Here is a 26,718-nt window from a genome sequence, read left to right as displayed (position 1 = left end):
TAAAAGATTGTTAAATTTTTGTGAGAGAATGGAGTTAATGGTGATAAGAAGACGAGGATATAATTAAGAGAGTGGAGGTAAAGGTACGCATTGAGTCGGATCACTTGCCAGTCAATCTTAACCTAAGAATAGAGGAGGGGGAAGGGGAAACAAAAGAGAAATGCGGGGGAAGAGAAATGAAGAAAGAGAGAGAGGTTAAGGTGGGGCGTGAGGGAGGGGGAAAACTTCGAAAAGAAGCATATCGAAAAATGCGATATGGAAGGCAGCGGAAAAAATGGGAATGATAAAAAAGATAGGGGGACAAAAAGGAGGGAAAAGAGGATGGTTTAACGAAGAGTGCAAGGAGCAAAGGGCATTGATATGGCAGTGCCTCAAGAAATTTCTAGAGGACAGAAGCGAAATCAACAGAGGAAAACTAGCTGAGGAAAGAAAAAAGCTGAAAGAACTATACGAGGGTTTGAAAAGAGAATAGTTCGAGGAACGCTGGAAAGGAATACAGAACAAGTGGATTAACAAAGAAGGAACAATCAAGGAAAGTCAGGCAGGATTCAGAGCGGGAAGAGGTACGAGGAACCACATATTTGTGTTAAATGGGATAATTAATAATAGATTGAAAAACAAAGAAGGAAAACTGTATGTGGCCTTCGTAGACTTTAGGGCAGCATTTGACAAAGTGTACAGAGAACGATCGCTGAGAAAACTATGGGACAAAGGGATCAGGGAGAGGATGCACAAAATGACAAAGGCAATCTACAGGAAGACGATAAATCAGGTCATAACGGAGGAAGAAATATCAGAGGCCTTCGAGACGGGAAATGGAGTAAGACAGGGGTGTCCAGTCAGCCCAACGCTCTTTAATATTTTTCTAGATGATATAGACGATGAATAGGAGAGGAAAAATAAGGGAGGCACCGTATTGGGAGGAACGAAATTATTTGCGCTCAAATATGCGGACGATATCGCAATTGTGGCAGAGAGAGCGGAGGAACTTCAGGATATGTTGGAGACCCTGGAAAAGTACGTGAGAAAGGCGAAGATGGAAAAAAACAAAGATAATGGTATTCCAGAATGGAAGAAGAAGGAGAAAGGGTGAGACATGGAAGTATCTAGAAACGAAGCTGGAAGTGATAAACGAATTCAAGTACTTGGGATTTTGGTTCAGCTCGAGGAATAAGCCAAGCAGACATATAAGGAACCTTGTAGAAAAAGCGCAAGAATTGCCAATCTTAGGAAGAGACTGTACCTCACGGACTCGTTGGTAAAAGCGAGGCTACTATATAGAATAGAAATATGGGGTTGGAAGCGGAGAAAATAAATAAAAAGGATGCATGGAAGAGTCGTAAAAATGGCATTGGGGGTTACAAGAAACACACTGGCGTATATATGGAGATTAGAAGCTGGGAGGAGAAGTATTGAGGTAGAGGCGAAGAAAAGAGATAGCAAAAATGGAGGAAGGGAGGTGGCCGAAAGTATGCTTGAAGGAAGAACTGAGGGGAATTCGGAACGGAAGAGCATCACAATGGGGGAAAGAATTGGAAGTAGCTGCGGCAGAAGTAGGAGATGGGAGGTTGCTGAATGCTCTGTATGAAGGAAGCAATGAAAAGGAACTCAGTCGAATACTCCAAAAGATAATAGAGCAGAAAATTGAGCAAGAAACGCAGATGGACTGGGTAAAGGTGGACCAATCAACGTTCTGCAGTTTTTACGGAGAGATAAAAAAAGGGCATGAGTGAGGAATATTGGGAGGGAGATGAAAATGCCAGGACAAAAGAGATGTGGGCTAAACTACGGTGCGAGAATATAGGAAAAGTAGGGAAAAAGGGGTATAAAAATTGGAGGTGCAAGAATTGTGGAATGGAGGAGAGTCTAAGTCACGTATGGGAATGCGAAGTGGCTAGAGAGGGAGCGAAGGAAAATTGCAGATCAGTCCTGGACTGTTGGAAGGAGAAATAACCGAAGCTGAGGAGACAGAGGAAGGGTTAGGGGAGGAAGTATAGACACGGAATATGGAAACAGTCAAAAAGTGAAAAATGTGAAAACGTAAAACGTAAAATGTAAAAGGGAAAGAGGAGAAGGAAATATAGATGTAAATGCAAATGTGAATGTGAAGGGAGAGGGAGATGTAAAAAGCTAAACTGTACATTGGAAATATATATACTACTTATGGAGCCACCGACCTAGACGTCGAAAAACTGTAAAGAAACATACCTCGACATCAAAAACCATAGAGAAATATACCTAAACATTGCAAATCGTAAAGAATATACCTCGACATCGAAAACTGTAGAAAAATATACCTAGACATCGAAAACTATGGAGCCGACCCCATGTACTTGGGTTTTTTTCTTATTAAACTGCTCCAAAATAGGTTAGCTACAAAACGCTGTTCCAATAAAAGAAATACTGCAGTGCTACCAGAAAACAGTTCACTTTAGCGTGCGCGATGCACCCTAATCCATGCACGCCAAGTTTGCGTAATTTGTGCAGTTTTTCTTTAAAAAATTTTTTTGTATATATTGTGTTGAATGTTATACGGTTATGATCCTGAGCTAACATAAAAGCAAAATAATAATCTTTCAATAATTGCAGAATCATTCTGTAGATGAATTCCCATCGGAATCGTAATTTTTCACTGTACTTGGCTACGTTAGAAAATGATCTCATTTTTTTTTATGGATTGAAATTTTTTTCAAAATTTTTTATTGTCAAGCAACTTGTGGAAAGGATGTTGCAGATTTTAAAAAAAGTCCTGAGTATCAAAGGTGATTTTTCCTATGAGACCAAAATGTGAAAGGTAAATGAAAAAATTTATCAATGAAAAATTCAAATATACAAATGATTTTTTTTCATTAGTTAAAGTTTTTGGATGAAAACATTTGCAAAAACTGATAAAATTCTAATAAGATAAAAATAAAAAGGTAAAACTTTTTCTCTTTTAAAATTTTACCAAAAACCCCACTGTTTTCAATAAATGCAATTATATTCCTGTGGAACCGCAATTGAGAAACTTAATGAAAAAATGATAAGAAAATTCCAGCAACCAAAACAATCGCAGACGCAATTTTTTTTTACTCTTGCAATATCTTATGTAGTCTAATCTAAATTCACGGCAGCGACTCGGAGGCAAGTATATTTATGAAACAAATGTGCTGGCAGAGATTTTCTACATGAGTCATCGCGTTTCCATTTGTTTTTTTATTTCTATGCTACACGGCAATTTCCAAAATTTATCTTCACTGCTAAAAATTTGATAATTCTGTAAAAAGAAGTCATTTTATTTTTTTCCTAAAACAAAAAAGAAACTGAAGCTTCTTCCTTTGACGATTCCCTAACAAAATTGGGGATGGAAAATGTTATCTGAAAACGTGGTCAAAATGAAAAGAAGCTAAAAAATGAACGTTTTTGAAGCGACATAGTAACCATAAAAAGGGTCGTTGAAACTTTTTAAACAAAAAACAAAATGAAGCCGAATGGCCTCCCTTGAAAATGTCTATTATAGCATACTAATATCTAGATTAATGGCGTAGTAGGAAAAAAAAGAGCGCAGGAATTTTTTGGAATTTTGTCCAGAAACTTTTCTCCGATAGTGTTGTACTTGATTTAGACCAATAGAATTTTTCTCGTGTTCATCACTGGGATTTTTCCCGATTTTTACGTATTTCGGGTTGTTTTGCAGTTTAGTCGAAGTTTCGGAGATGTATTAGACAATCAAACCCCGGATTTGGATTCAGCGTTATCCGAAAAGATGGCTCAATTCGGCTTGCGAGAACAAATACTCCCGTTTGAATCACAAACATGCAGTGCAATTCTAAATCGTTGAAAAAATAAAAAGACCCAGATAATAGCTACTTTTTTCTTTATTTATCAAAAATATAGTGAAAACGGGTTCATCGTGAATAAAAAGGTCTCATGCGAACCGCGTGTTTGTGACGTTAAAGGGTTCCAATCAGCTATAATTATTTGTCTATTATGGAACGGTTGATTTGAAGCAATTAACTCTAAGAATTTTCCCGTAGAGAATTTCATTCTCTCAGATATCTCAGAACTGTATATCCGTGGAATTCTTTTTTTTTCAAATGATGTGGAACAACGTTCACTGCGATTGTCTTCTTCCACAATTTGGCATATTATGATAATAAATGGTCTTTTTTCAATACATTCTAATATAAACATTAGCGTGCTTAAAAAAAAAATCTTTTTTCCTCGCTCTTTCCCTTTTAGATTGTAATATTCGCTGAAAAAAATATCATGTCAAAAAAAATCAGCCCTCTAAGTAATTTCTTAGAGGTCGCTAATCCCACTTAAATTTCCCGTTTAATTAAAGAGTCTCGGTACAGTAAACCAAAATGCTTAGGTTATTTTGAAATTTTTTCCATATGTTCGTCGATAATGTCAAGGCTCACCTGCAAAAATTGAGATTGATTCACAACACAGTTTTTGAGAAATACATTTTTTTTATGAAGCATTTTAACACGGGATTAAATGGCACAAACCACATTTTTTGTCATAATTTAAAAAATGCTTACACATTAAAAAGAAAAACACCAACTTCCACGTTGTATTAAACTGATAATTGTGTCAAATTTTCAAGAAGTTTCTCTGCATAGTTTGTTAGATTTTCGTAGAAACAAATTACTGAACTGCTCATTTTCCATCGACTCGCCACGGTCGAAGAAAGTAACGGCAACGTTGCATTATGTCAGGATCGGCGCGAAATTTTAAACAGTCAAGTGGAGTGGATAGATGAGGTTATATGTATCGTATGAAACCGAGCAATATTCGTATTTTGTCCAACCTCTGTCTGTTTCACTCTTTTATCGTGAACAGCTTCGGTCACCCATTTGCTTTTCCACCGTTTTCTTGGCACCATTACGATAATAACAAAAAACAATTCAACACTACTGACAAAATGTTCGCGAGGTTGAAACTTCGAGACCGAGGTTAGATTGTCCACACAGCTGTTCGAGAGGACCTGTCGACAAAGCAGGCCGGCCACTACATGCGAAACAAAACATGACAGAGCAATGCCGCGGTAGTCACGTTCGCGTCACATTTTTCGATAATTTTTAGAAATAACATAAAAAATATCCATAATATGTAAAGTAAACTATAACATTCATCATTACAAAATATATGGATGGATACTGTTCAGAAAAGGGCATAGTTCGCCGTCCTCTCGTGGGAGGCCCTCAGTCGACGGTCGGTCTCTCGCTTGAGCTCGGCGGTGCTGTGCACCTCTGCGCGCGCTCCCCTCCCTCGTGCTTCGCTTGCTGGTTGTTGCCGGCGCCTTCTTCTCCTTCTTCTGTTCGGAACGTCGTACAAGACGACACGTGCTTCGCTATCGATCTATTTTTCGCAACCTTCAATCTTTCTTTTTCTAACTCTGTTGAGTGCGCGCTTTAGTCTCGCGATTTACGCCCGTGAAATTAAAACGTACACTTCAATTGTTTTCCGGCGGTATTCAACTTCTCTTTCATTTCGGAACCAAATTATTAACGGCTCTCTTCGATCACTTCTCCGCCATATTGGCCACCCGCGGACTCTTCGATATCTCAACATTGTGAACTCTTCGAACTAAATAAAGCTGTGATATTTTGACGACTTTTTTTACACGGAAACTTACGGCTTCGCCTTCATTCTTTTTTTTTCTTCACCCGGCCATACAATTATACACGATTCCATCCTCACAAACCAGGAAATATCCCTTCAAAAAATTACAGATACATAATTACACACATATTATTCGTAATAAAGCCTACTCTGAATAATGAAAAGTGAGAGTGTAGAAGTTGGCGCCCTGCTAGAATACAATGGATTTGCCACCCTGATCCCCTCCAAAGATAAGCGGTACCGAAACTCCTTAACATGGGGGAATTTTGCTTTTCGACACAATGAAAACACTCGTAAACGACTCAATATTTTTGTGATTCTTTACGCTTTCCAAAACCCTAAAATAGAGCATAATTATCAACTATATAACAGGTATTGTAGCCATCTGAAAATTGAATTTTTTTTTACTGGTAATGAATTGTCCATTTATTTTTGTTTTGCTTCCTCATAGAGGAAGCTTTGTGACGATGAAAATTTTTTTTTCCAGTTTTCAATATCAATGTGCTCAAAATGTTCCAAAACACCGAAAAATCATATCTAGAAAAAATCCGGGTGTGTGTGTGTGTGTGTGTGTGTGTGCATGTGTGTGTGTGTGTGTGTGTGTGTGTGTGCATGTGTGTGTGTGTGTGCGCGCGTGCGTGCGTGCGTGCGTGCGTGCGTGCGTGCGTGCGTGCGTGCGTGCGTGCGTGCGTGCGTGCGTGCATCTTGACCATCTTGAGGAAGCAATTTGCAAATTTTAATTTGCAGCATTTTTTTTTCTTCTTAATTGAATTATTTTACATGGTTTATTTAAAGATATGCGTATTTGTAAAGATATTGTAAGGGATCATAAAGCAAAATATCCCTATTTTGAATTTTTAGTAATTACACAGATTGATTACTTTTCCCAAGTTCGATGCAAGAATTTTTTTTTTTGCATGAACAGCTTCGATTAGTCACTATTAATGGAATTTCATCGGAGGAGGTTAACATTTTCCATAAAAACCATAAATTATGGTATTTTGAACTTGTTGGAAAAATGTAATGAAATAGAGACTATTTGAATATTTTTGAGTTCACATTAGGACAGGTGGACATACACACACATACTTAGGCTTATACTTACTAATAAAGAAAAATGTATAATTCGTTACCAGTAAAAAAAATTCACTTTTCAGGCGGCTATAATGCCTGTCATATAGTTGATAATTATGTTCTGCCATAAGGTATTGGAAAGCGTAAAGAATCAGTTTGAAGGTACTATGCGTAAATTGCAAAAATATTGAGTCACTTACGAGTGTTTTCACTTTTGCCGAAAAGTAAAATTTCGCCATAATAACTAAATGGGAAATTCAAGTAAGATTAGCGACCTCTAAGAAATTAGTTAGAGAGCTGATTTTTTGACATGATGATTTTTTAATCGAATACTAAAATCTGACGGGCTAAGAGCTTTTTTGAAGCACCCTAAATACACATGTTTTTACTAAATGACGTTATCCCACGTTTGCATATATACGCAGTGTTTTTTTTTCTAAACAAAAGTTAGGAATATTTTGATAATTATTAACAGTCATCGAGCTCACGTGATCAACTCAAAATCGATGGTGGCGCCTCCCATAGTAAAGTATATCTGTATATAGTAAATACAATCGCTGTCACATTTCAGACGCCTCGCGTGTATTCTACCGGATTTCTTCTTAAATTTTTTTTTAAATGGCGATGAATAAATTTTGTAATGAGCAGTGAATTGGCGTGAATCCCGTTCTGGTCTCTTCGGTTGTGACGAATGTGTGTGCAATTTATTATAACATAATCTTTGTGACTAGCGTAAAAGGTGTTATGGCGTACGCAAACTGCTTAGTATTTCCATTTATTCATTGCGCTAATGAGAAAAATCTGGTGTCCGAAAGCGGACCACAGCCAGAATCGGCTAATTGAGGTGGTTGGATCACGAAATCAAAGTAATCAGAATTTGATAAAATTTGGTGATAACATTCTTTGGCATCAAGTATACAAAGACGATTTTTTTCAAAATTTTTTATCACATCGTTATTGAATAATTGAGCGTTCAACCGAAGTTCTTATGCATAAGATGTATAACTGTATATATGTATGTAAACTCTATGCTCATACACGTGAAATTTAGTGTTCAATTACTCGAAAGCTATGTGATAGAAAAATCTAAAAAAATGTATCTTGTCATATATATTGTGACGTAACATACTCCTGAACGATCGCGACGCGGCGCGATGTTTTGACCGAGCACGTACAACGACCGGTGAGACGCGTCACTGCTGGCCGGCGGCGGCCGTACTGGAGGGCAATACAAAGGCCCGATACAAGCGGCGGAGCGCGACACTAGCGGCGTCGCGTATTAAAAACTCGAACTATCATATTTTTTTTCATTTGTTAATTAAAATTCAACGCGATTTCGTAAAATATTGTAACTAGGCTCAAATGAAGCGGAAAATTATAATGAATCGAAGAAAAATGATTATGAGTCAAACTGATAATATAAAATCTAATCACAAATGAAAAATGTAAAAATCAACTGCGACGCATGCGCGAGCGGAGCGTTAATGGGCTATAGGATGCGTACGTGACTTTTAGCGATTGTAATTATTCGAATCATATTAAATGAAGTAACAATGCCAAATTAAAGAAGAAAATAAATAATAACTGATCAAATTGAAGTTTACGTTGTTGAAAATCGCAATAAGCTGAAAATCATAAAAAGCGGTAGACCGCGCATCAAATGTTAGCCCGCTCAACCAACGGGCGAGCGTGAATCATGGCAACAAGCCAATAGCAAGTCCCGTTACATTAGAATGCGCAGAACGCGTCCAAAAACCGAAAATTCGGCGATTGAGACATTTTAGAGTGGGGAACGGGGTATAAGAAGCGCTGCGCGACTCATTCGGCAGACAGTCCTTACTCAAAATTCTGACTTGGAACAAAAAGGCTGACCTCAAACATTCTTCCTGGTTTTGGCAAGCAACCTAACCTATTATCCTAATTTTTCCTGGATTTTTTTTCCGACGTTTCAATCCCAGAGTCTAGGGTCCGCACCTAACCTTTAAACTTTCCAAATTTCCGTTGCACAGGATCTCGGAGCGATTCGGTGACGTTTCAATCCCAGAGCCTGGGGTTTGTTCCTTAACTTAACCAATTTTTATTTCTTTTTTTTTGCTTGCTAGAATCAGGAATGGTTTTTTTTTGTAAATTAACTTGTGAATTGGGAAATTTTTCTTGATTACCATTTTTTAAGTTCAAACTTGATACAACTGAGCCCGAGTCAGATTTCATTTTTATTTTTGGAAATCTTCTAAATTCCTTGACATCATCGATAATTCAAGAGGTCGCGGTACGAATTTGAGATTATATCGCTTCAAATTAATAATAATAATAATAATAAATTTTCTATATATAAAATCAAAAAACTTTGGATTATCGAAACTTTTTTCTTTTTATTTTTAAAAGCGAGCGAAAAACGCTTAAATTAAAAATTGATTCATTCGAAAACGGCGAGCGCAATCGAAATTCCCCTAATTGGCGAACACAATCACAATAATAAATCAAAAAAACCAAAGATCCTGTAAACTCAATCAAAATTGAATAAATCGGAATTGTTAAATTCTTCAAAATCGAAATTCCGCGTTCTCACGTTTCTTTCATACTTGCTCCTTTTAAAATTAAGGTAGCTCGAACCGACACGTGGCGACGTTTAGGCCAGGTCGGCAAGAGCGTTACGTTACAATATTTGTAAGAATACATTTACCGAATTTTATTAAATTCTTGTCATTTTGAAATTTTTAATGTTTTTAACATGGTTTAGCATGATAATATTGTATCGTCGCGATCCAACCTCCTTAAATCATATTTTTTTATATTTTTCATATTCGCGTAATCACTATGTTCGCGATGAAATCCGGTAGAAACGGATTTTAGTTTGATTTTTGGATACTTGGCGGTGCGATGATTTGATTTTGCGCTCGATGACTCTCAAGTTTGGTTTTTTAATACCTTCAATGGTGTGTTCCACAGGATTCCCGATATTAATGGGCATAGTGTAATTTGATGCCATAAGTGCCACTAGGCCATCAACGAGATCAGAAACATATTGAAACGATCTCGTCTGTTGGCCATTGCCATAAATCGTAATCGAATCGTTTTGTAAAGCCTGGAGAATAAAATTCGATACAACACGCCCGTCGTTCATATGCATCCTCGGACCAAACGTATTGAAAATCCTTGCGACACGAACTTGTACCCCATCCTGACGCATGTACGCGTAGCTCAATGTTTCGGCAACCCGTTTGCCTTCATCGTAACACGCACGGGGACCTGTCAAAACGATGGAAAATCCATGTTAATAGTACATCATGATACATATGACTTCAGTTGTCTGTTATTGTACGGCGTGAAGTTAGCGCCCGAGTGTCAGTGAGGATGCTAAACTCCGTGCATATAAATAGAGTAACTTACTTTACAAGTATCGTATGCTGTTTTATAGCCCGTATGACATAAAACGGCATTTTAGCCACGCGAAAGAGTTTTATTTCATACGGTACTATAAATGAATGTACATAATTGTTCAAATATTAAATAATTTCATCAACATTATCGTAGATGCTAGTTTAATTTTCATATAGATGGACAAAAAAAATTTAAGTTAAACTGAATTGATCAACAGTCTAGCAGCAAGTAAGTTTAAAATTAAAAGACACTATCTAGATAATCTAGCGGCAAAATCGGTAAACCAGTAAATATTACCCCTCATCTTCACCAATTATATACACTGCTATAATTTGATGTAATATTTAATCGTGATTCGCGTAGAATTCGATGTATTGAAATTGTAGGGTAGATAAATATTTCCAGTTTGTTCCTACTTGTTTTACCAATTATACCGAAATTAAGCCATCCATAAAATTACGTTAATATCGACATTAACAACCTAATTATAGAAATTTACCAATTGGATTGACATGTCCCCAATAAGTTTCAGTTTGTGGATGCTCGTTGGGATCTCCATATATTTCGGAAGTGCTGGCTATTAAAACACGGGCCCCAACACGCTTAGCCAGTCCGAGCATATTTATCGTGCCCAGAGTATTGGTCTTAAGAGTTTTTACCGGGTTCAACATGTAGTGCGGCGGACTCGCCGGACTTGCAAGATGATAAATTTCGTCCACTTCGAGGTAGAGTGGCCTGACAATATCATGATGTACCAATTCAAAATTCTCATGTCCCACCCAGTGCTCAACATTTCTTTTTCGACCAGTAAAAAAATTGTCCACCACGATTACCTGCGATTAGAGACAGAAATAATTTAAAAAAATAAAACCCTTCATCGGTAATACCTTAATACCATATCGAATAATTGGTTTGAAAATAGTTATTCAATTCGTATATTTCATTCAAGTTGATCGAAATTTAATCGTATAGTGAACATAAAGACCTCGTGTCCGGCGAGCATAAGACGATCAACAAGATGTGAGCCTACGAATCCAGCTCCTCCGGTTACCAAAATTCTTCGTCTGTTTTTGTAATTTAAAAACTTCACAACCGGAAAATTTTTGGGTATCCGATCGTTCATTCTAGTCTCCATGTGGCTAAGTTTTTCCTCAAGTTGGCGAATCCTTGCCTCGTGAGAATCCCGAATTTCATTAGCACTCGGCTCTCTTTTTTCCCAAAAGAATTTATCATTGATTTCCGGATCAGATGTATCATGATAGACTTTTTTATTGAACGCATCCTTTGGCCAGGCTATCGACGACGCATCACCCGTTTTCACGACAGTCTCGTAAAAACCAAAAACTGTGTTGACGTTTTCCCCATCATTAGCATTATTGTAAAAATGTGATCGATGATTATTTTTTACATGATAATATTTAATTTTAATATTGACTTTAAGAACGGTATTGACAAAAACTATACTTAGTAAGACATAAATTATTTTTATATAAAAACAAAATTCATAGTTTTCTCATGTTGTTTGTGGGAACTTTTATTTTTCGCAGTTTTTTTTGTTTGTGCTATACAAACATGTACTATTTATTGAAGAAACGTATCCGATCATTCTTAAATTTTTGACATTTGTGGAAGGAGAAAATACTCAGGAACCTAACCGAGTGATTTGTATCAGAATACTGCAATTTTTTTGAAATAATTACAAAACTCACTATTTTCCGCAAGAAGTAAAACGCTAGGTTCCTAAGTATAGAATTAATTGTTTTTTCCAAATAAAATTTGCATTTTCTTATTGATCTATATTTCACTGATATTGATGGCAATATCTCATGACCTGAATAATGAATGCACACAAATAATATTCCAACGTCTATCCTTAAGGTAGTAAATAATCTGATAACATAAATGCCAAGTATGTTGCATACAAAAAAAAACAAAACTAGTCAAAACCTATTACTATTCACAATCATTCACAAACAAAGCAGAAGCGGAATTAGTAGGGATTCAGAAAACGGTGCTTACCGATTCCAACCATTTTAAAATATATTAGTTTGGACATCGTTCCGAGTACATAATTTGACGTATATAACGGACGCTCTATATAGTTTCGGAAATATAAGGAGGGCATGCCATGCTAGCTCAACTCACGGTGGAAATTATTATCTCTGATTCGGCTTGAATTCTATTATTTTAATGTTCTGTTGCATGAAATTCTTGAAAAGTTCACTGAAAAGCCCACGATTAAAAGAAAACATTCAATTTGATGTATTTTAAAACAAATTATAAGCATTTGAAAAGAAAACCACTACAATTTTGAAAAATCCGTATCTCGTGAACGGTTTGATAAAAGAAAATCAAAAAAAAATCATTAGCCTCTTTTTTACAGAGTATAAAATGATAATAGAATTAAAGCCAAATCAGAGATATAAATTTCCACTATAGTTGGAGTTGGTATGGAAGGCGATATGATGTCAAATATGTATCTAATAAGCACGCATATACATTAGTCGTGTATTTCGGTGATCTTAGTCACTCTTATGACTGTCACCATAGTACTCGTGTAGAAGAATTCTAAAAATTCTAATGAAAATTTGATTTGATAACATTTTAATCCTAGGAGTAGGGTTTGCAGGATTTGGATCATACAGAAAGTTCAATCCTACATTCGATGTTGAACTTTTTATAGCATTCAAACCCTGTATATCCCACTCCTAGAAATATTACTAAAAATCCGTCTCCCCGCGTTTCGCACCAATTTCATTTATTTTATATATAAAAATTGGTTGGATGGGTTTAAATAAAACCTTGTACACATCTCCTTTACAAACTCAGGTATTGGAAAAAAAAAAATTAATTTTATTAGTGGTATATTTTTGTACAGTGTTGTGTTGAGAATGGCATCAATTGAATCTGGCCTCAATAATATTGAGAGCAAAACACTGAAATGTTACATCTAGGGGGATTTTCAAAATATTGTTTAAGGAAGTTAACGCAAATCTAATGGAAATCGAAAATTCCAACTTCAAGACTTGACATTTTGAAATATGCTAGACCATGCGTCTATTCCCGGAATGATTAGAGGATCTACCGTCTAGTTATCGAGAAATCTATGAACAAAAATCACATTTTTTGAAGGGTTATATATGGACTCTTATGACAGGTACACTCCCTGTGTGATGATTTAAATTTAATGTAATAGGATCCTCCCAACTTTGAAGAGTCAAAAACGAAAATAAGAAAGTAGAATGTTTTTAGAGACCAATGATGTCTTAAAAACCCTTGTTAACATAGAAAATAACTTGGGAATGGAAAAAGAAAAAACACTTTTTGAGTTTAACGAGTAATAACGGCATAAACAGCAGAAGTTTCGACAATCCCATGAGTCAGCTGGTTTAAAATATAGATATGCATACGCATGTAAATAGAAGAATTAGAATAATAGAATTTTAATAATTGCGAGAATGAATTTTAATAGTTTTTTTGATCATCAAGAGAGCAAAAAAATTCAGTTGCTTTTTTGAATCACAAGTAACGCAAGATCTTCCTTAGAAAAAGATGGCAACCATTGGAAAAAAAAATTACAATTCTTGTGGATTTCTCAGTAGAAAATTGCTTAACCATAAACTTCCCCTAGGAAAAAACAGGTTGGGACAAGTACATTGTTGGTCCCTCGTTTGCTGATCAAGAGACTTGGTAGAGTCTTGGGACAAGTACATTGACATCCCGGTCGTCTGCTGGCCTGAGGCTCTCGCCGAGACTATACTTTCTCTGAATAAAACGATTCGCGGTGGTGGGGGTAAAACTGGCATGTCATTTTCTAGAATTGCGGAGCTCAAGAGATGTTTCGTTAAGCGAAAATTAGTTTGGAGACTAATTTACAAAATCCCTTTCGAATGAGCCTGAAACGAACACAATCAGTAGCGTTATTGCTGAGAAAAAACTTTGCACAGGCTCAAGATTATGCAAAAGCTACTAACATATTTATAAATTTGACGTGTCTGTATATAATATCATCAAAAGCCTCATGTCCCTGGGGCTAACTTCATGGCGGTGTCGTGGACTGACGTCACATGCCAGCAATTCCACCTCGTCGCCATATAATCGAGATATTATGAAAAAAGGTTATGTTGTTTTGACAATGCGAAGTTCGGGATGTGTGGATCGTGTGTTTGATAAATTCGTAGTAATTAGTTAATTGTGTCATTCTTTTCCGTGAATTCTTTCTAAACATAGATTTATTTAATGAGATCATGGCCACTATTTAAAAATCTGCAGAAAAATCTGATTTTTTTACACAGCATAGAAAAATGTTCGAAAATGACGGTAAAAAAAATTGAGGGGAGGTTATCGAACATTTAAGCAAGAAAATAAGTATTAAAAATTGGACATCGTAGTGGCAGTAAATGGATCGTGATTTTTCAATTAAATTTAAGGGATCGTAAATGCTGGAAAAAAAAAAAATTAAATCATATACGTATTCGTTGAACATTTATCTTGTTAATGGCGTTATAAAATAATCAGGTCACCGAAACTTTAAGAATGAAATCATAAATTAACTACGATTATCGCTCACGATGAATCGTTGAATACTAGGTTCGGTACGACATCGGCAACACCGCTCTATCAGCTGTTTATATATATGTATATCGACGTATATCGTGTTTAGTTGTGACGTGCTTACATTAGTGTATCGGTACTGTACAGGCGTGTATACTTTCTCGGTATAATTAATAGAAAAATGTTTTTTGTTCATATTTATACGAATATTGTGATAACAAAAATATTTGTAATCACAAATAATGACGTAACCTCAAATTCAAATAAATTGTTGGTTATGTGTATCAAGTCATATGTGAGTGACAAGCCATCAGTTTACCGTTGGCAAGGTAGATATATCTCTCCACCAACAACAAAGTTACCAAATCAAAAAGTTAACTAGTCAAATTTTTACTAATAATGATATTTTTTTTTATATAATTAATAATTACAACGGACTAATTGATTAGTTATGTTAATTTTTAAATCTATAAATTTTGAGAGAACATAATAGCACCAATCCCTTATCATGACAAAAAATTCAGTTGTTCAACGCTCGTGTGGTGGGCATGATCTCATTAAACGAATAATTATTTCAATGTAAATAAATTCCAATACATTTTTTAAAACTTTTATCAAATAAAAATGTCTAATCCAATGTATTTTTGTCATATTTCCTTACATTTAGTTTAGCCGTGCCCTCCAGTCCCTTTTTTCCACCTCTTTAGCTTACAGTTTATCCATATGTGTGTGTGGACTATATGTGTGTTGTGTATTTCTATTTCCTCTCATTGAGTTCATCAACATAGTTTGAAGATTTATGACAATAACTCGTGTTCAATCTGATTGGTTGTTTATACACCTGAGTTTGAAAAAAATCTTTTTGCCAAGTAAATGCATAGATATTCACTTGAGTTGTTACATGATGAATTTGGAAATTTATTTCAATGAGTCATTGGGTGCTTTGTTCCTCGTGATATCAAAATTTGTATCTTGATAATGCAATAGACACCTCAAGTTTAACAACATGATTGAGCGACATATATATTGAGGATTTCCACACCATGTTTGCGATTGGCATTATGGGTTGAAAAATTCATGTTCGCAAGTCTACACTTGATCATATTTGGATGTGAACAAATATTTTATCTACATATAACCATGGAGACATACAAAATTGCTTCAATATGCATCACACTGTAAAGATGTTATGAAATTTACAATACTTTTACTATACTGCGGTGTATGAATTTTACAAACTGGGTATATGAAATGAAAATTAATATACTTGTGTGGTAAATTTAAAACAGTATTATACATTCCTATAGCTGGTATGAAATCTACAATACATGATATTCAATATTCAAAACGGGTTTGAGAATTTTTCGAACTAGTGATGTAACATCCCATATTGTCAATTGGAAATTACAACATTTGTATATGAATCCACCTGTCGGAAACAAAACATTGAAAATACAGTACAACTTTGAAATTTATTTGCAGGAGTTTGGGAAATGATATACATATGAAGTTGAATTTCAAGATATGCGCGATTTGTGCTTCCAACAATGACCTTTCAAAAATGCTAAACGAGAATAAGAAACAAAAATTAATATACACGGTCGAAAATTGTATTATGAGCTCTATGAAGATTTGCCATACATTTTTTTTGTAATTAGTTACACCGCAAACCCCTAGGTTCAGAGTTTTAAAAATATTGAGGAGATTTCAGAATTTGACTGCCACCATATTGATACCGTCATTTCGAATTTTAAACATCTAATGCCAGATTCGTAATCAAGTTTCTGATCCTTTCAGTCCCGACTTTTTTTTATAGTAATGCAATTTTCGTCGCAGAATATACCTAGGGAAATAAAAGTTGGGACAAGTACATTGATGATTCCGTGTTTCCCGACCATATCACGAAAATTGTAAAAAAATTCCTTAAAAAAAATTATGAAACCAACGAATGTTAACAGAACAATTCGAAAAAAATGTCACAAATCCTGAAAAAAGTCACATTGAAAAAAAAAAACGAATCTGTAATTATTTTGTAAAGTGAAAAAAATTTAAATAAAACATGAGAAATAAAAAACCAAAATATCGCGCTTGAAAATCATTTTGAAAAACGATGCTTCATTCTTCTTATCTTTTTCTAATAACTAAATCAAATTTAAAAAAAAATCCTATCTAAGTTTCTTACAGCATTAAAATTAATGGTATCAACTCGAGGCCAAGTATTTTCTAATAAATTAAAAAAATGTTACCACTTGAGTTACGTGCATCACTACAATTTATGATAAAACCATAAAAATTCCCCCGCCGGAAAAAAATCGGATAAGTAAATTGGTGATCGCCCGTTTGCGCATTAAATCTCAAAAAATGTAAACAAAAATTCTCAAACCTCGCAATGAAAATGACTTCAAACCGTGAAAAAATATCAAATATATTACAATCCCATAGCATTAGTGGATAATATTATCCACTATTATCCACTATATTAGTGGATAATATTACCGCTAGGAAAGAAAGGTTGGGACAAGTACATTGATGGTCCCTTGTTTGCTGATAATTCCATCCATAAAACAAACTTTAAAATAAAATTTTTATAAAAAATGGGCAAAAAAATTATTTTATAAAAAAAATACAGAACAATTCGAAAAAAATTTCACAAATCTTGAAAAAACATTATCTTTAAAAAAAACTAACCTCTATCTATTTTTTAAAGTGTTAAAAGAATCAAATAACAAGTAAAAAATAAAAACCGAAAAATCGCGCTTGAAATCATTTTGGAAACCGATGCCTCATTCTTCTTATTTGATTCGAAGGGCTAAATCAATTTAAAAAAAATCCATCTAATTTACGTGCAGCATTAAAATTTATTATATCAATTCGAGGCCAAGTATTTTCTAATAAATTGAAAAAAGTTACCATTTCAATCGGATCGATATCAATCGAAGGACAAGTAATTTATGAGTAACTCCAAATTTCAACATTATGGAATTGTTTTAAGAAGCTTTTAAATCCAAAAAAATCACATGCAAGCTAGTCATTTCTTACTCTATGGTGGCAGAGACTTATAAGACAATCGATTCTTTTCAGACTTTCAGGAGCTACTGATATTATTCACAATATTCGACGTCGATTGGATCGATAGAAATTATGTTTAAATATGAGTTAAGAGTACTTGTCCGGCCCATCACTTTCCATTCAAATAAAAATCAATCATAAAAAAACGAAACTGTACGGCAGAATCCGGTTAAAAATTTATTGAAATATTAGCGATTTATTATTAGTTTAATGTTTCTTAATAATAGTATAGGTTAGTTATGCCGAATGAAATTCGTTCGCTGGAAGAAGTGAGAAGTAAAAACTGCCGTCAGAGCAATACAAACTGGGGAGTTATTTTGGAAGCTTCAACATATTTAATGTGCAAAATGTTTTTTATTTATCGATGCACAATAAGATCTTTTGTATATTACAGGACAATTTGTTTCCATTCTTATTAAATTAGTGCAATTAAGAGAAAATTACTTGAAGATAACTCTCTAAATTCCCTCTGCATGAATAATTGTGCTCCATCAGTTCTAAAAAAGCCCTGATTTTTATTTGGATAAAAAATTTAAACGGAAAATGATGGGCCGGACAAGTACTTTTCACACATATTTAAACATCATTTGTACCGATCCAAAATTGACGTCGAATTTTGTCAATAATACAGGGGATCCTGAAAGTCTGAGGGGAATCGGTTTTCTTCTAAATCTCTGCCACCATCGAGTAATCAATTATAATACCTTTGATGTGATTTTTTTTGGATTCAAATGCTCCATAGAACCATTTCATAATATTAAAACTCGAAATTACTAATAAAACGGTTGTCCTTCGATTGATATCATAAATTTTAGTGCTGAACGTAACTCAAATGGTAACTTTTTTCAATTTATTAGAAAATACTTGGCCTCGAATTGATATAATAAATTTTAATGCTGCACGTAAATTAGATGGACTTTTTTTCAATGCATTTACCTGTTCGAATCAAATAAGAAGAATGAGGCATCGGTTTCCAAAATGATTTCAAGCGCGATTTTTCGGTTTTTTATTTTTTACTTCTTATTTGATTCTTTTGATACTTTAAAAAATAGATACAGATTAGTTTTTTTTTTTAATATAATGTTTTTTCAAGATTTGTGAAATTTTGTTCGAATTGTTTTATTTATTTTTTAATTGCATCAAAAAATGGGTCGGATTTTCGCATACATTTTTGATGTTTATTTGTTTTCTATTTAGTGACAAATCTAGTGCCATAATACAAGTATATATCTGTATATTTTCGTATCGTATGACGTATGATGTGTTGTTTATGCTATGATGAGGTTATAAAGATCGCGAATTTGAAAGTTCACCGATATCCCAGTCTGTAGTACAAATATATACCTTAGGGTGGCCCTTAATATGAGTAAAAAAAAATTGATCGCGCCGCCCCTCAAAATGATTCTAAATGATAAAAAAAAATCTACGCAAAGCCGCAGCTATGTCCGGTAAGAAGAAGACGTGCCTGTAAGCAAGAACTTTTATTTAAATATCAACTTTTCTGCATGATTGGAGAAACACGGACTTTTTAAATCTGTTTTATGTGTCAATTTTTGGTTTCCTACTTTCCGAAGCTATTGTATATTAGTATTCAATATACAGATCAAATAATAAGGTCTTCCATACTACACTAACGAAAAAAATTAAAGGGTCAAAAGACTTTTCCCAATTTTTAGTGATTTTTCAAAATGTTGTATTTAAGTGAAAAATGGTCGTATCGAGGTCTGAAAAAATGCATTTTGAAGCTTCAAGTTTCTAATTTCAAGATCTTATGACGAAGAAAATGCAGAGCTACATGTTCTGCGCAATTTTGAGAAAAAGTGCGAGAAAAAAATTTACAAATTCTTATGCTTTTTTTTCAATTCCACAAGCGTAGATTTATTTTTCTCATCCAAGTCATGGTATGGACCGGATAGCTGGTTTATTCAGCTTCAATTTACTTTTTTTAAAACTTCAGTAGAACCATTTTTTGCTGAGATGTTGAACTTTGAATCAAGAAGGACTCTTTTGTCTTTGATCGACGATATCTCGGCAACCAATGGTCGCACAGGAAATTTAAGGGCAGTTCTGAAAACTGGAATGAATGTCCTACGAGGTTCCGTTGCGATCTTGCAGACGAATTTTTTCTTTCATCCTTGTCGTGCATTTAAAAAACAAGAAAAAAAGGTAATTTATGGTTTTTCAGAAGCCCTCAATGTTGGAAGCCTTGAGAAAAAAATCAATTTTCAATCAAAAACTTTCAGAAATTTGTTTTTGTATATTTAAACCTTATTTATGGAAAAAATGTGGAAAAAAGTTGGAAATTTTTTATTTTTCTTTTTTGATCAAAAAACCAAGGAGCGTTTTGATTTGTAAAGCAGTGGCTATCACCTGAATTAAAATCATAAAAATATTAAAAATTGAAGGATTATCGAACTATGCAACATTTTGGAAAATTGAAATCAGGTGTTTCAAAACAGATAAATCCTTCAATTTTTAATATTTCTGTATGGTTTTAATTCAGGCGATAACCATTGCTTTACTGATCAAAAAGCTCCTTGGTTTTTTGATCTCAGATCAACCGATCCCCCAGAATCGTGGAGACCATGAAGAAACATATAAGTTCCTGTGGAGTAGCTTTACAACGAATCTACCAGAAATATCAGAGTTAAAAAATCCTACCATAGAGTTGAAATACCATTGAATAAACCCTTCAAATTTCAAAATGCTATATATTTTTTTATTGCCGCAAAAAAATGGCGAAAAAATCCCACAAAATCCGGCTGCCACACGGGGTGAACCCCTTATGTTGGATTTAATTATTTCAATCTATCAATATCGCATTATCTGAAAAAAAGATTCGAGTGCCTTAGCCGTTGAAATCCTGTCATTATTTAACGACATTGAAATTTATAATTCGTTGCGATTTTTTGAGTTTGTAAATAAATTAGCCGTAATTGGATTGAAAAATGTTTGTTCCCTTTTTTTCAATATCTCTTTCAACGAGACGAGGAATAATTTTAATTAAAAATTTATTCAATATATGTCTTTTCGCAAGTACATTCTGATGGGTGATAACCATTACATCTGAACGGTAGTTTCAGTGAATAAACTCTACATATATTACTCATGTAGTGTGCATTTCTTGGAACGAACAAAAATGAATTAACAATAACAGAATATCATCTACATTGTGCCCTAACATGAAGAATTTGATTTTCCAATATCCTGTAAATTTTTTTTAAGTTCACAGTGCACAAAAAGTAGTCAAATCAAATCATAAGTAATAGCACGAATGCTGTTGGAAAATTGGAGACAAGTACATTTATGTTTTATATCACCTGGACAGTAGTCTCAGTAAAACCCTATGTGATACTCATGTAGTTCAAAACACAAATGCACGATGATTTATAAGAAATTGTTCGATCTATTCTCTCGAAACTTGCTTCAAATGAGCAATTCATTACTGAAGGTTATAAAAAAACGATTCCGAACATAATGAATAAAAAAATAAATCTGCTAAATCTTAGTAATGTATGAAAAACATTTGATTCAGAGGAACAAAGCGTTGTCAAATAAATGCAAAAGTGACGAGTAAATCGGATGACGAATGAAGAAAATTTTAAACATAGTGGTATGTAAAAAAAATTAGGAAACCAACTGTAAATAATTTCAACCAAACAATTAAGAAAAGCTTTCACAAATCATGAAAAATTATTATATTAAAAAAAATACAAATCCGCAAATATATTGTAAAGGAAAAAAATCAAATAGAACGTGAGAAATTCATTCCTACGGGAAGCATCCGGAACTTGAGAAAGTTCTAGTTAATCAAAAAAGTTACCATCTGAGCTATGTGCAGCACTAAAATTTATAACATCAATCGGAGGATGAGTATTTTATTAGTATATAATTCAGAATTTTTCAAAATATGAAATGGTTCTGAGAAGCGTTCAAATCCGAAAAAAAAAATCAGGATCCCCCGGTATTCACAATATTCGACGTCGATTTCGTATCAGTGCAAATTATGTTTAAATATGTGCTAAAAGTACTTGTCCGGCCCATCACTTTTCGTTTAAATAAATATCATGGCTCTTCTAGATCTGATGCATCACATGTATGCATACTAGGGTGATCCTTATTTGAGGTTGACATTTTTTTTTTCAAATTCCTCCCTGGTTCGATTCCAAATCATTAAAAAAGACACCACGAAAAAGCTAGAGTCAGTGGGATGATGGGAAATGGTGCCGGCAAGTCCGAATCGATTGAAAAAAACGCATTTTATATAAAAGAGATGTTTTTCTGCTGGGACCGATTATTTATTATTTCATTCGAATTTTTCTTCCTTTTGTAATCTCTGCGTGTTTTCCTATTATAGTCTCTGCGGCATAGAGTCCAACTATCACACTTCCGTGGGAAAGCCGACGCCGTTCCGAATATCATGTCTCGTGACACAGCGTCCAGCTAACACGATATTCTTCCTGATATCTTTCAAGTTTTCTCGGCATAGCCCAAGCCACCTTAACTACAAATTCTATCCTCAAATATTAATCTTCTTAATCATTATTCTTTAATAACTTTCATATAAAATGCTGATATAGATCATCCGATGGTTCAGGAATTGCATCTTATTGCGAATTATTCATCAAAACTCTTTCGGCGTTGCGTTCGACCTTCTTTTGACAAACAAACTCTCAAAACAGTTCTTTTATCCCGTGACTCTCAACATAGCGCCTGACTATCATATTATATAAAAAAATTCCTCAGATGTAAGAATTCACATCGCAACATCGACAAACTGACATAATCCTACGAAACAAGATTACTTCGTTTCATCGGCCTTCAAAAAAGGCTGTTCTTGAGCAATGTATCCCGAAAACGCCAGATATATAAATTCAGTAATAGCATGCAAATAGAACCGTTTACCTCCAGGTCATCAAGAAAATATTAGAGGAAGTAATGATCTAGAAATTTTAGAAAATATAATTCTCTCGACAAATAGAAAAACGATAGAAAAGTTGTCTATTATCGAAATTCAGGAGCAAAGAATAAAAAATCATCTGATTATTTATTCCTGGGCATACGGGTAAATATTGTAGTTCGAATTCTCAACGATTATATGTTGAATAAATACTTGAATGGTTGTTCTTAATGACGATTTACAAGGGTTTCGAGTACACTTGGATGGCTCGACGTGATTTATACATAGAAAAAGAATAGCAGCCAAAGATAAAGCAAACACAAATTTGACTGAAGTAGAAACAACGACCGGGCTTGCCGGCACCCTTTCCCATCATCCCACTGACCACAGCTTTGTTGTAGTGTCTTTTTTAGTGATTTAGAATCGAATCAGGGGGGGAATTTGAGAAAAAAAAATGTCAACCCCAAATAAGGACCACCCTAGTGCATACAGAGGGAATTGAGAAAATGACCTCCTAGAGACTTTAACTTAATTGCATTCATTGCATAAAAAAATGCAAACAAATTTTTCTGTAATATACAAGAGATATTATTGTTTATTGATGAAAAAGTTTCTTGAAACCCAATGAAAAGTGATTCCCTAGTGAATTACTATATATCCTTTCTTTAAAAAAAAATCGATAGATATATCGAAATGTAAAGCTTCTATCCCTTGCAATGGTTTTGTTTATTCGTTGTCCTGAATTGTTGCCGCCGAGCATATGTGGGATGATGTCCAAATTCAAGTGGGCGTGTAACGCCAGCGTTAACGTTTAGACGACCGGGATTTAAGAGTTGAAAACGCCCTTGAAAAGTGCCCAAATTAGTGTCTGGTATTACGTATCAACTATATACAAAGTTCATATCACAGGGCGAGCCGATATATCGGCTTTCTGGTCCTCTAGAGGTTAATGCTAGTTCCATAAAAATAACGCATGAATCCAGTTTGATTTTTATTTGAATGAGCAATTCGAATGAAAAGTGATGGGCCGGACAAGTACTTTTAACACATATTTAAACATAATTTGCACCGAAACGAAATCGACGTCGAATATTGTGAATACCAGGGGATTCTGATTTTTTTTTTTCGGATTTGAACGCTTCTCAGAACAATTTTATATTTTGAAAAATTCTGTATTATATACTAATAAAATACTCATCCTCCGATTGATGTTACAAATTTTAGTGCTGCACATAACTCAGATGGTAACTTTTTTGGTTCACTAGAAGTTTCTCAAGTTCCGGATGCTTCCCGTAGGAAGGAATTTCTCACGTTCTATTTGAATTTTTTCTTCCTTTACAATATATTTGCGGATTTGTATTTTTTTTTAATATAATGTTTTTTTATGATTTGTGAAAGCTGAATTCTTAATTGTTTTGTTGAAATTATTTACAGTTGGTTTCCTAATTTTTTTTATATACCATTATGTTTAAAATTGTCTTCATTCGTCATCTGATTTACTCGTCACTTTTGCATTTATTTGACAACGTTTTGTTCCTTTGAATCAAATGTTTTTCATACATTACCAAGATTTAGCAGATTCATTTTTTTATTCATTACGTTCGGAATGGTTTTTTTATAACCTTCAGTAATGAATTGCTCATTTGAAGCAAGTTTCGAGAGAATAGATCGAACAACTTCTTATAAATCATCGTGCATTTGTGTTTTAAACTACATGAGTATCACATAGGGTTCATAAATATACATCAAAATACTCAGGAGGATGTCTAGAACAACAGATTTCAAAATGGTTGAAATGTGGTGAAAACCATTTTCTGAATATTGACTGGAAAGTTTTAACTGCGATTGATGGAAATTCAGGACATAAAAGATAAAGAAATTTCTTCAACCTTCACTAATTTGAATCAAAATATCTTTCAATTGTATTGAATTCAGTTGCAGATAAACGACTTAAATATAGCAAAATCATGCAATTTTAGTTTAAACTATTTCCTTTAGGAATTTTCCTTTATTTCTCTTGATATTTCAATAATGCTTGTATTGTTTCACCAGTATCATGCATTAAATTGCAAACATGCTCAAGGCCTCTGTTATTTTGTAGAAATGGGATTTTGAATATATAAATCTTGACAGATTAACCCTTACTAGTCACACCTCAAGTTTCTGGCGTAATGGTCACACGGGGTCCAAAGTACCCCACTCACTTTGGGGGACAATAAATAATTGAAAAACTGTAAAAAAAAAAGAAAATAAAAATACTGTAATGAATTTTGAACCTTTAAGAAACGATCATAACGATTTTATTCTATTCGTGTTATTTTTAATATTAAAAAAAATGTCAAAGAAAAGAATGCAGGAAAAATGACTTTTTTCACAAAAATTGATGTAGAAATCGTAATTTTCAATTTAAAAAAAATCAACTTGTTCTATAAATCTGAGAAATCACGCTTTCAGGTAGGATTAGTTAAATTTGTCACGCTGGGGTGGATCGGACCCGAGATCTTCGCACAATCTGACTTGGCGGGCCCTTTCAAATAATAACGATGAGGCTCCCTTCTCAAAGGTTCGAACAGTCAACCGAGGGAACCACAAGTCCCATTTTCTCGAAATTTCTATTTGGTATCGTCGGTTGAAAAATGGCTGGGGTCCAATATACCCCGTGTGACTATTAAGGATTAAGAATGTCATCTCTTTACACAAGAATAGAAAAATTTGAATAAAACTCTGCAAGCAATGAAATATTTGAGAAAATAAATGCTTGCAAAGTTGATCACATTTAGGGGGATGATTGATACGTTGTCAATCAATCAATTACCATAACTATTGCAACATCATGGCATGAATAAATGAATTGTATATTTAAATAACCAACAAATTGAATGAAACTTTGAGAAATGCTTCTAGAATTATTGAATAAGTTATACTCCAAATTTCAAAAGGATTGATAGAATGATAGGAAAAAAGCTTCCACAATCATGAAAAAATATTTGTTCCTTGCAAAGAAAATGAAACGATATAACATTTTCTTGGATTTACTTGATACGACTTACCAAGAAGTAGACATACGATGAGAAATGCAATTTGTTTAATTTGCCGCTGGGTAAGAACCATTATTTTTGAATTTGATTTGTTATTTAAAAGTATTGGCGCTCAATAATTTTGCATCAACAAGGCCGTGCATTCTCCCCGTTTCAATGATTTTGTTGTTCTTTATAACTTGCCAATGTGCAATTTTTCTTTGCTTGTCTGTTTTTTTTTCATATCCTTTATTGATTGAGTTTTCATGTTTCATGGTCAACTTTCTTCCACGTTGGTATTCAATAAATTATAGAGCACTCGACGTTATTTTCGTTTGCATCCCATTAGTTTAGAAAAGTGCTGTCTGTCTGATGAAAACTTGGTGTCACCATGAGGAAAACGAACATTCGTATCAAAGTGTGCGGAACATTGGAGTAACTAGAGATATCGGAAGCGGACGGAACAACGAAATTACGGTTTCGATTAACATGATTGTGGTATTATCTCGATGTAATCGCGTTGCACCATCTTGTGGTTATATCAATCGTAAAAAATAGAATAAGGAAATAAAGAAATGAAGCTTATAATATTACATGTTTGATACTTCGGTTTTACTCTGATTCCTCTGATTATTTTAAATTCCCTCTGAAATACTGAGTTTAATATTTAGCCTCACTTATTATTTTTACCCAACCGCACTCTGTTCACCAGCATCTGTCTTTCAAAACAAAACTAATGCGAAACAAACGTCACCAATAAGATTAACAATAAAACTGGCATTATCGCCACATTTTCACCATTAACATATTTTTTGCGAATATTTTCTTTGAGGTTATAGTAATCATGCGCATCAAGTTCCAGACAGTGGGTAGAGATGTCGCCACGGTCGTTTTTGTCGGTAAAAAGATTTTGTAGCGAGTCAGTGCCTGGCGTCCGTGGGGACGTTTAGGCCAGAGTCTAACACAAATCGTGTACCGTCGAGGAGTTTCTGTATAATTAAGGAATGGTTAAGTCGGTAAAGAAGATCCCTACGCAGTGCGTAGCGGTCGAAAAGAATGGGATCGTTGCGTTTCGTCTCCGGTACGGTCACAGCCTCATCAGTTGGGCTGAGT

The 26,718-nt window shown here is 34.3% G+C and overlaps 1 protein-coding gene across 4 annotated transcripts in view; it reads right to left on the bottom strand.

Moving 5' to 3' along the window:
- Positions 1 to 26,435, bottom strand: part of Uxs (UDP-xylose synthase) — a 58,405-nt gene extending 31,970 nt beyond the window's left edge. The window contains exons 1-5 of one of the 4 annotated variants that reach the window (XM_043431880.1): positions 26,200 to 26,429; positions 25,639 to 26,044; positions 11,051 to 11,409; positions 10,565 to 10,898; positions 9,613 to 9,933 (exon numbers count right to left, since the gene is read on the bottom strand). In XM_043431880.1, the coding sequence (XP_043287815.1) occupies positions 9,613 to 9,933; positions 10,565 to 10,898; positions 11,051 to 11,409; positions 25,639 to 25,699 (1,075 nt within the window). In that variant the 5' untranslated portion in view covers positions 25,700 to 26,044; positions 26,200 to 26,429. Of the gene's footprint in view, positions 1 to 9,612; positions 9,934 to 10,564; positions 10,899 to 11,050; positions 11,410 to 25,638 lie in introns of all 4 variants that reach the window. The other 3 variants (XM_043431881.1, XM_043431883.1, XM_043431884.1) reach the window with 3 other exon arrangements.
- Positions 26,436 to 26,718: the final 283 nt, after the last annotated feature.

Source organism: Venturia canescens, chromosome 11, assembly GCF_019457755.1.
Source record: "Venturia canescens isolate UGA chromosome 11, ASM1945775v1, whole genome shotgun sequence".
In the NCBI taxonomy this organism is placed as follows: domain Eukaryota; kingdom Metazoa; phylum Arthropoda; class Insecta; order Hymenoptera; family Ichneumonidae; genus Venturia; species Venturia canescens.
The sequence above is the reverse complement of the archived record's forward strand: the minus strand, read 5'-3'. Positions and strand labels throughout refer to the sequence as shown.